Below are 10,577 nucleotides of genomic sequence, written 5' to 3'. Positions count from 1 at the left end.
GACTACATATTTTTTAAGGTCGACTACATCATGATAATAGTCGAGTCGATGTCGACTAGTCGCGGTGACGTCATAGTGACGTAAGCGCAAAAACTCTTCACAACTACTTGGAGGCTTTATTAGCTATTTTCACGGCAAATATTGACCCCTAGCTAGGTTCGAAAAACTGTAGCAAATCTCTAAATCCTTCTCCGTGGACAGCAGCTAGTGGTCTCATGTCTTTGACAATGAAATTCACAAGCAAATTTGTGATTTGCTGCCGCCGGTGTCCTGTCACAGCTGGGCGTTTCATGAATGAAGTTACTGACAACTGACTGGATCGAGCCGGTTGTTCAGGAGCTAGCATTAGCGGATGCCTTTTCAAATGACTGTGCATCGCGGTCGTACTTTTGTTGTACTTCAGCACAGCTTTGCAGATTTTGCATGTTACGGTAGTTAAACCAGAAGAGTCATCTTTAGTGAAATATTTCCACACTGTTGACGAATTTCTACCTGTTTGACAAGATGCAGGCTTGTCCTCGATCTGTTTTGAAGACGCCATTTTGTAGCCAGTGTTCTGTCAGATCTGCTGTCAGACTGTCATACACTTCTGACAGCTGATCTGATGACACTTCTAAGCACGAAGTGTCATTCTTAGCACGAACTCACGGCTATATATATGTCAGACAAGTATACACTGTCATTACCAACTACAGGCTTTTATTTAATCAGCAGCTGTCATTACCACAGATCTTTATTTAATCAGCAACATAACATCATAATGTATTAGTTAGATCGTCGTGACAAAGACACTCGCGAGCCGGCTAAGTGACATCCTTAGCGGGAAGGGGGCGAGTTTTAGACGGCTCGTATTTTGTAGTTGACTGCAGCTGCAACTCCATCTCCTTTTAAAAACACTGTAAAACCACAAATATGCATCCATCTACATATCATTTAAACTAATGTATTAACTTATTTTTCTTGTGTCTTGTGACGTATACTGTGCTGTCAGATCAGCACAGGCTGTCACCACCGGCAATCACATGACTGCGACTAGTCGACATGAAATGTAAAAACCCGCGAGACGTCCTAGAGTCGACTAGTCGACTAATTGGTTCAACCCCTATCCTACGGGCACTTTACAGGAAGAAATTGGCAAAACTGTGCTTGAGATTTGCATGCCTTTAGCCTCATAGAAGGTTACAAACTGGCCATGGAAACTTCTGGTGCAGCACATGCAAATCTTGCAAAAAGTCAAGAACCCATGCAATATGTGTGGAACCTTTACTTATTGTGTACGCCTGAACCAAGTCGGGCACAGGGTATGTAGGGGCTTTGCCATGATAGATGCACAGTCATTGTACACTTAACGTTCCTCAAAAGTATCACACAAATACTCCTCACTTGCTATTTGTGTGACCCACAAGTCAAAAATATATCTGAATTTCTGCCTCTATGTGTTGTAAAGAACGCAGCACACATGACCCGTACACAAATTGGAAAAGAACCATCCCAATATCAGTGGGATAAAAAAGGAGGGGCCAAATGATTCATAAGAGGCAGCTGCGGTCAAATTACTCTGGTCAGGAAAAACAAAAAAACAACGTGCCATCCAACCACTACTAAAGAGCAATATTCAGAGCTTGAGATCTCAATAGACAATGTTTTCAAACATAAACCTGCATGTATTTTTGCAGCAACCATCAAATAAAATCAGCAACATCAGCTCACAAACACAAGTAACATCAAACCAGTTATTACTCTGTTAACTTGGGCGTTTCAAGTAGCATCAGTTACTAATTAAGCAACATGCCTGTTAACAAGCATCCTCTGAAATCAAGTATTTTTAATTCATCCTGCCTTCATTCAGCAGAGTTACAGTCTCTTCATGACGGAGTGAAATCTCCTTAAAAAGAAATCTTTCCACTCCACTCTGAATTTTCTGGTTAGGTTCTTCCTAAAAGTCAGCTTTATCAGGCTTGCTTTTCGTCTGAGCAGCTTCATGCATCTGGGTTCAGATTACACTTTCCTCAGTGTAGAAAATGAGTTTTTAAACAGAGCTGTGGAGACCCCAAACATCAGGGCATGTTTAAATGCAATACTGACCACCGGCATCGTATCCAAAACACTGGCATAGAAAGAAGTTGCCCTACATACAGTGTTTCAGCACCCTGGACAGCACACACACTTCTACAAAAAATGATGAGTGACTGAAAGCTCTGCGTCTTTAACTTCTATATTTGTTACATCCAGTAATGGTTTTACTTTCCCAGAGCTCAAAGAAGTCCCACTGTCAGGTCCCGCTGTCAAAGCTTCAATTACTTGTGATTCTGCTTACTGAAACACATGGCTATCTCTCCAAGAACAGAGTCAATAATAAGAAACAGCAAGCCCTTTGGCCTCCTGCGTCACAACTCAGGACTGATTGTAAGCTGCTAACCACTTGTGTCACAATTACAGCTTGTACTCCTCACACACCAGACTGATTATATCCAAGTCTCATAAACCCCACATGCATCACATACACCCGGTGTACTTTTCCTTCCACGCCTCAAGCAAGTCAGGCATGAAATGTGTACTTGAGAAGTACCTTGTGCCATTTCTGAAACTTTATTGCAGCAATCACCATGCGGCCTGGCTCTGTGACCCGTAAATTTCAAAAACGCGTATGGCGGGTTGTGAGTTTAGCTATAAAGAGAAAAAAAAACAAGGTTCCAGTGGGCTGAAGATAAGCAGCCATGGACTTTAGCCTATAGTTTGGTTCTGCTCCAGTGAAGCCCAGAAAGATGACTATATGGAAAAAAGCAGCACATTTTCACGTGGCATCTCCTGAAATATTTCAAACATTCAGCCCCACTGCATATTGCTTGAGTGTGCACATATGCTCAAACAAATAAACAATAAGCTAATTTCATCTTTATTTATCGTGATATATTCTTTTACACATGCATACCATTTTTAAAGCCTCTGTTCTATTAAAGCCTTCCACCAAATTGGGACTCGCTGTTTAAAATCCTACAGGAAAGTGGTTATTTTAGATTAAAAATGCACTTTTTGGGAATTTTATCCATTATATTTGAACAAACTCCACCTAAAGATGTTAGTTTAACAACCTGAAAACAGGTCAGTTTACTCCTAACATCTCTGTGAATAAAAATTATCAAAAGCTTCAGTTTATATTGAAATCTGGGGCTGTGGTAATACCTTAAAGTTTGATGTTTTGATGAAACAATAAGACTTCATACATCATGCATACAGCATTAAATCTGCAACAGATTTCACAGGGTTGACAAGGACCCCCAAACAAACACTCGTACATGCATAGACAGCACAATATACTATATCAGGTACAACAAAATGACTTCACCAAGCCTTCGCCACCAAACAGGAAGTGCCTTTATCTCCCAAAGAAATCATCTAATCTGACCCATATTTTAACACAACCTGGGAGTGATGGTGTAAAGCAGCAGTTCCTAAAAATCACCAATAAAACGATAGATACTTTGTACTGTTATAAGTGTTAGCAGTTGTGTTTATTGGGTCAGTGCGCTAAACAGAGGAAGTTGTTTTCTTGAACTGATGGAACTAGTTTCCCTGTTTAGGTAGAATTTGTGCAGGTCAGATGACTGAACTTTACTGATGAACAACAAATGGGTGGAGCATTTTGTTACGCAGGTGGGTTCAGTACCAGGAGATCTGACCCCATATTAGAGGGAACGTTTGAGTCGGAGTTAGAGTAGCTAATGGTTAACTCACACACAGAATCATAATAATGTAGAGAGTTATCTTATTTACCATAGTTAGCAGCAGAGGAAGGACAACCGCAGGAATAAGGCCTTCAAACCGGATCCCCATGAGAGCCAGCAGCGAAGGGTTAGTCTGCCATATAAACATGAACAAACAATAATCAACATTAAAGTGAGAATTTAAAAAAAAAAGCAGGTGTGATTGAGATAACATATCCTCCTTCAGACATGATTCTTCCAGTCATTCTGACAGAACATGAGCACGTCAGCCTCATGTCTGAACACATCATGGTACACAGATCAAGGATGAGAAGTTGCACTTAACATTCAGAACATTTGGTCTGCTTTCAGAGAGGTATCACTCATAACAAGAATGCATACAGCCTGCTATCTTTCCTGCCAGAGTTTTAGACTAAAATCATTCATCAGTCAACTATTTAAAGCGGTGCAGACAGTTTCAGTGAGAATTTCACCAGACAAAAAAATCACCAGTTTTTCAGTCAAATCAAGAGACAAGTTGATGAGAAATCTTGTCAACTTGTAATCTTGCAAGATCTCTTTACACCCCTAACCCAAAGTACTTAAACAAAAACATTCAGCTAATACGATCAGCAGATATTTGTCTGTTTGTTGTAGTCTGTACTACAGCTGTGCATTTCTGGTTTGTGGCCGATGTGATACATATCTCGATACACTGCCAACAATTTGATTAATTAAAGACACAAGAGCAGCAAAAACCTATAAAATTGGATTTAGCCTTTATTCACAACATGATCTGCAGTTACGAAGTTGACACATTGGGGGTTTCCATATCGAACAGGCTCAGTTCTGACCTGAAACCAGAGCTCGCTGAGCACCGGGTCTTTCCGTTTCCACCACTGTTAGCCACTCTGGGCCCGAAAAACAAGTGCCAACTCAGAACCAACTCTTTACTGGGCCACAGCAAAGAACTGTTTTTGGGTTGGCTAATTTTCAGCTATTGTTTTAGGACTGCTGTTTGCAAAAATGAAACTGCTTGCAAGACCTTCATTTAATCATTAAACGAATCAGATTTTATCTGTGCAAAGACAGAACAGATCCATGAATCTAGATGTAAACTGAAAACCACATCGGTTCATAGCTGTTCTACCAGTGCAGCTGCAGCAAGCGCAGGTGGGACTGTGAATCAGTCTGAATCCGTTAATCTTCACATCCCTAGTTTCTCCACTATTTGTGTTTCCTCTGACCTTACTTCAAACACTTTACAGATAGTGCAGTCAACTCTAACTCTGTTTCTCTCTGTAAAAACTTCCACACTGAAATGTGTCGATTAGCAGCTTATCTATGATGTGTTCACAGAATGGATAAAAAGAAATGCATTTTGAGTGCTGGATGAGGCTGGATCAAGCCGGACAAGCAGCTGGTTTGATTGGTCTTTCTCTACTTGGAGGTCTGTTCCTTGTTTTCTGAGCTGACATGGTGCACACACTGTAGCTCTTCCTGTGACTGCAGGAAGATGTTAGAAAGGAGCCTTGAGATGTCTAAATACTGTTGCTGTCAGAAATTTATGCTGTCAGTGACGTTACAAATGTCGGTTCTGAACGGGGCTCATTACACACAAAATTCAGTCATTTCGTTGAAGAGCTGAAGCCAAATGAGACAGCAGCCATTTCGTGTCAAGCTTCTTTATGTCTTCAGAGGGGTAAACTTACCCTGATGCCTGTGAATTCCCTCCACGCCCACACAAAGAGAGGCGACAGGCCCGACACAATTAGGACGCTGGTGAATCGCCGCTTTATCACAGTGGGATGATCCCTGAGGACAGAAGACAGAGGACAACAGCATGTGAACTGTGTCCATTCTGCAGTGATGCTCCAATTAAAACATACAGCGTCTACAAGGCATGTAGCTGCCACTTGGCGGCAGTCTTACAAATACATGAGACAGATGTTCCTGGTTGGTGGTTTGTTCTGGTGCCAGTATGGCTTCCTTTAAACCAGTGATTCTCAATCTATGGGGTGGTGTCACGACAGCTGAAATTGTGGTTCCAACCTCTGAGGTTGTTTTATTTCCAATCTGGCAGGGCCATTCCCTAAAAGAATAAATAAATCTAATTTTCTTGACTAGTGGGTTGGAATAACATGAATCTACATTGATCATAAACAGAAAAAAGTACCCAGAATTCATCTAGTTGTTGACTTTCATTTTGAGAGATAGTCATGGCATAATTTTGCACTTATAATCAATCAAAACCTGCCTGGTTTTCCAACAACCCAACAAGCGGTTAGTTCAAGTTTTTCAACTACTTTCATTCAAAAAAAAACAAAAAAACCCCCAACCATTTGGATTCATTGGCACATACTTTTTTCACCCACACCAGCAAAATGTGGAAATGGTAACAACAATATAAGTTTCTGTGGTAACAAACTCAGTCTTTAGGGTGACTAAAGATTTATTACTAATTATTTAATGAAAATTAACTGATTAGTATTATCCAAACCACTGAAAAAGCTTTTCAACAATAATAAAAGGACATCTGCTGACAGTTTCACGTCAGCCTCTAAAGACAAAAAGTTGAGGCAACTTTTTAAAATGAAGCCCATCCTGTCCAAAAAAACCTTTGAGACAATAATTCATGCTTTTATGACATCTTGGCTCGATTATTGCAATGCACCTCTGTTTGGAATTAGTCAGGCTTCTGTTGCTCGTTTTCATCTGGTCTAAAAAGCTGCAGCTTGATGTTTAACTTGGTCTGCGTTCTCTGAGATGCTTTTAGTAGTTCCAAGGACGCGATGCAGCTCAGAGATGACAGAGATTTTTCAGATCTGAAACTCTGGATTAGCATGCCGCTGCATGTTAGGAAGGCTCCCTCACTTGTGTTTTTAAATCTTGTTTAAACACACCCTTTCACTCCCTGACCTTCAACCCACAGTGAGATGACTTTAACCTCACTGTGCTTTAATTGATCTATTTGTTTGAAGTGTGTCTTTGTAAAACAAATAGATGGACAGAAAGAAAGACAAACACAGTCACACAGATAAACACGCCCACAAAACTGACAGACACACACAGAAAAGCAGAGACACACACAAAGACAAACATCAGACAATCAGAGACACACAAAGACGAACACACAGGAAGATAGGCAGACAGACAGACAGACACACACACACAGAAAGACAGACAAGCACAAACACACACAGAGAAAGATGGACAGACACACACACACACACACACACACACACACACACACACACACACACTCACCTGGGCAGGTCACTCTTCCACACGTACAAGCTGCCAACATAAGAGCAGGCGAGCAGCAGACAGGACAGAACCGACAGCCAGCACAGTCCATCCGGTGCCGTGAAGTCTTCATCATGGCTCTGTTTCATCTGCAGGTTCGGTGAGAAATCCTCCTCCTCCAACATCATGACGGGTTCTGCATGAGAGGGAAGCTAACAACTAATCTGGACCGGACCGGCTGCTGGACCATCACACGAACACATGAGCCGCACAGTTTGTAGAAGCTTTCTGAAATCTCAGCTAACGTAGTTGACTGCAGCGCCTAGCTGTTCCGGCGCTTGATGATTGCGTCATCACCTGGTTTTCTTCTTCATGGGGTTTATTGGCGGATGGCAGAAACACGGATGGTGTGCATTACCGCCACCTAATGGTATGAAGTGTGAGTCAAACTGCCCTATTTGTCTACGTGCTGTCCATAATCATACTCTATTAATCAGCTTTGCTTTCATGAAAAACCTACTTAGAATTTGAATACTTTTGCTTCTCGATTCTCTCTGTAGTGTATTTATCACATTAAATGTTTCTTTCATCTTTCTAAATTCTTCCATCAGATATCTTCTTCTCGCTCATATCTCTGACATACTAAATTTATGTATTCTATTGTTTCACTCTCTGTATAATGTTATTTGTAATTTCCTGTATCATGTTGTTATATTCTGAATAGTGTATTGTTGAGTCCAGTGTGTCTAAATCTCATCTCATTGCCTGTTCGCTGCAAAAAAATGACTTTACTTCGTGCAGTTTGTCACTTATTTAAAATCAGTGGTCACATAGCTTAGTAGCACAACAATACGTAATAGTAGATAGTGGATTAATGATGAAATGTTGCATGTTAGGTATTTTATTGTTTATTTTAACACACCTTATTCTCTTTAACTTAGGACAGTGATCACTACTGTGGGCAAGACAGTAAATCATCCTGAAGACTGGAACTGGGCGGGAGGTGATGCTGAACATGGATCACCACACTTTTGGGCACTGTTTCAGACCCACCAAGCCACAGTTTACATACCTACTGATGCAGCTGCAGGAGAAACGCATAAATAAGGAACACTGTCAACGTCTAGCACCAGTCCATGTGAAAGCAAAGGTCCTGGTGTTCCTGTGTGGTACATGGCCAACCAAAACCGCCTCAAGTGTGATGTGCCACAGTCATCATCTTACAAGTTGTTAAACTTGTCCAGAATAAAGATGTCCTCAATAGCAATGCTAAAGTTGTCCAAGGAGACAATGTCATATTTTTACAGCTGGAATATGATAAACATTTGATGTCAGAAGACAGAATATTGATCACAATGTTGTATTCCTGCTGGGAGACCAGAAAATAATATTTCTCTATATATTCTTCATATAAGAAAAGCTTCAGGACTAAACAGCTGTTTGTTTTTGTGTTTATCTTATTGTTGTCTAATCACCTCCTAAATGGCACATGGGTTTGTTTCTGTAGGTGATGTTGACATTATTCCATGTCCCACTGGTTCCAGTCCAAGAGTCAGGACAGGATGGTTTTGCTTTTAATTCTGTATTTTACCTGAAATAAACAGTTTTATAAAGAAACACACATTTTTTTTGATACCAAAAACAAAATAAAAAAAGAACAATTAACACATAGCTTGACAGCTAACATATAAATAGAATAAATAAATTGTAAATATAGCTGAAAAAGAATTACATGTTGTGCTACTTAAATAACAGTGATTTGGTTCATACCTCATCATTATTTTTTGAAAGGTAACTCCTTTTTTATGTTTTGCTATTCCAAGTTGGGAACCTTTTTTTTTTTTTTTTTACTGCAATAACATACTATCAGTTTTACCATTTACATGTTAACAGGGAAGTAACTGAAGCCAAAGACACAGTTAATCCAAAAATTAGGGTCTTTTACACCAATTTATATACATGTAAAATTTCTAAAGAAAAAGGTCTTTCCTTTGGTGACAAAATTAGGGAGTTTCCTGATTGTGTGAATGAGGAAGCTAGGCAATGCAGAAAAGAAGAGTCATTTTGGGGAGGAAATCAAGTACTGAAGAACGTTAAAGCAAAAGTTCAGGCTAAGATTAAATGAAATGAGGTGCGCTGAGATATTCTGAACTCTACCAGAATTTCTGCAACTGATCATAACTGACCACCAAATTTAATTGTAAACAAAGGTGAGGAATATTTGTTTTCTAGGGCGGTTTTTACAACCTCCTGATAAGTTTGAATTATATTGACCCCCAAAACAGTCATTTAATGGTGTAGAAACTGAGCACAAAAACTCAAATCAAAAACAGTGAAAACTTTTATTTTGACAGCTATTATGGCTTTAAGATTAGTCAGTTTGTGGATGATACTTGTGTCTGGTCTATCTCCCTATACCAAAAATGTGAACTCCTCCCCATCCACATATGCACTGACTGTCATAATGAGGACGAGACCCCGATCCGTCAATCCATCTCCTGCTCCATCCTACCATCCCTTGTGAATAAGACTCCCAGATACTTGAACTCCTCCACCTGAGGCAAAGACTTATCCACCGTGGCCTCAGACCTATCAGTCAGAGTTGATGAAGTTAAATATCTTGGACTACAATTACTAAGAAACTCATACGAAGAGAAGATATTAATATTTTTTAACCATATAACAAATTTGAGAAAATGTCTCAGCCTTTAGTTAACCAGAGATCTGACTATGCTCAGCAGGGTACTTTTGCCTGAAGCAGAGAGCATCTTTAAATTAATTAACTCTTTTTATTCTCTTTTTGTATCATTCAACAGCCTTAGAAAAGCCAACACAGTTATGTTTGAAGTTCTCTGGAGAAAAAGAAAACCTTGTTTTCACCTCCCTTACTGAAGCCCTGACTCCACTAATTACCTCAGTATGTGCACCTGCGGCACTCAGCAGGTATGCCCACCTGTTCTCTGAAGCAGCAGCGGTGCCCAGCCCTGGCCCTGGAGGACCGCTATCCTGCAGGGTTTTAGATGTTTTTCTGCTTTGGCACACCTAATTTGAATCACTGACTGATTAACAGGCTTCCACAGAACTTGAAGACCTGCTGAAAAGCCGGGAAACTTCTAAAACACGTCAAAGAGAGGCCCTCCAGGACCAGGATTGTGCACCACTGCCCTGAAGCCATCATTTCAGCATGTCTGCTCCTGTGTTTTTAGTCACTGACCTGACTGCCTGGTTCTGGTTTCTGTCTCTGCAAGTTTGATTCTGCTCCTTTAAATATTTGACACCAAACTGACTCTATTGAACTTTAGGCTGACTTTTTGTAAAAAAAAATATTCCCTTGATTTCTTGCCTAAACCTGCCATCTGTTGCCCCCGGCTCCCTTCCCCTCTGATGAAACTCTTCTTCGCAGGAAAAGGACTATGACAAGCTCTTAAAGAGTTTATTTTGCTAATTTATTACAAATGAAGCAGCAGGCTTTTGGTACTGAATGATTTAGTCATTATTTTTTACCACAGATAATACACATATACAAAAAAGTTCAAATCCAAATCATTAAAAAATTGCGTTATTTGACAGCTATTATGGCTTTAAATATGTATTCAGGTTTGTATCAATAATATGTCATGTTATGTT

General features: G+C 40.1%; 1 protein-coding gene and 2 long non-coding RNA genes across 3 annotated transcripts in view; 2 read left to right on the top strand and 1 right to left on the bottom strand.

Annotated features, from left to right (window-relative positions):
- The window catches only part of LOC119617188, a 2,945-nt gene extending 2,799 nt beyond the window's left edge, over positions 1-146 (top strand). Inside the window, exon 2 of the long non-coding RNA XR_005233405.1 lies at positions 19-146. This is a non-coding gene — a long non-coding RNA (uncharacterized LOC119617188). The remainder of the gene's footprint in view (positions 1-18) is intronic.
- Positions 1-7,291, bottom strand: part of rce1a (Ras converting CAAX endopeptidase 1a) — a 23,381-nt gene extending 16,090 nt beyond the window's left edge. The window contains exons 1-3 of the mRNA XM_017426996.3: positions 6,972-7,291; positions 5,417-5,519; positions 3,775-3,858 (exon numbers count right to left, since the gene is read on the bottom strand). Coding sequence (XP_017282485.1) covers positions 3,775-3,858; positions 5,417-5,519; positions 6,972-7,138 — 354 coding nt within the window. The 5' untranslated portion in view covers positions 7,139-7,291. The remainder of the gene's footprint in view (positions 1-3,774; positions 3,859-5,416; positions 5,520-6,971) is intronic.
- LOC112450871 lies at positions 7,272-8,567 on the top strand. The gene is made up of 2 exons (XR_003039602.1): positions 7,272-7,380; positions 7,892-8,567. It is a non-coding gene; the product is annotated as an uncharacterized LOC112450871 (long non-coding RNA).
- Positions 8,568-10,577: the final 2,010 nt, after the last annotated feature.

Source organism: Kryptolebias marmoratus, linkage group LG7 (assembly GCF_001649575.2).
Source record: "Kryptolebias marmoratus isolate JLee-2015 linkage group LG7, ASM164957v2, whole genome shotgun sequence".
Classification (NCBI taxonomy): Eukaryota; Metazoa; Chordata; class Actinopteri; order Cyprinodontiformes; family Rivulidae; genus Kryptolebias; species Kryptolebias marmoratus.
This window is presented reverse-complemented; position numbering and strand designations above follow the sequence as displayed.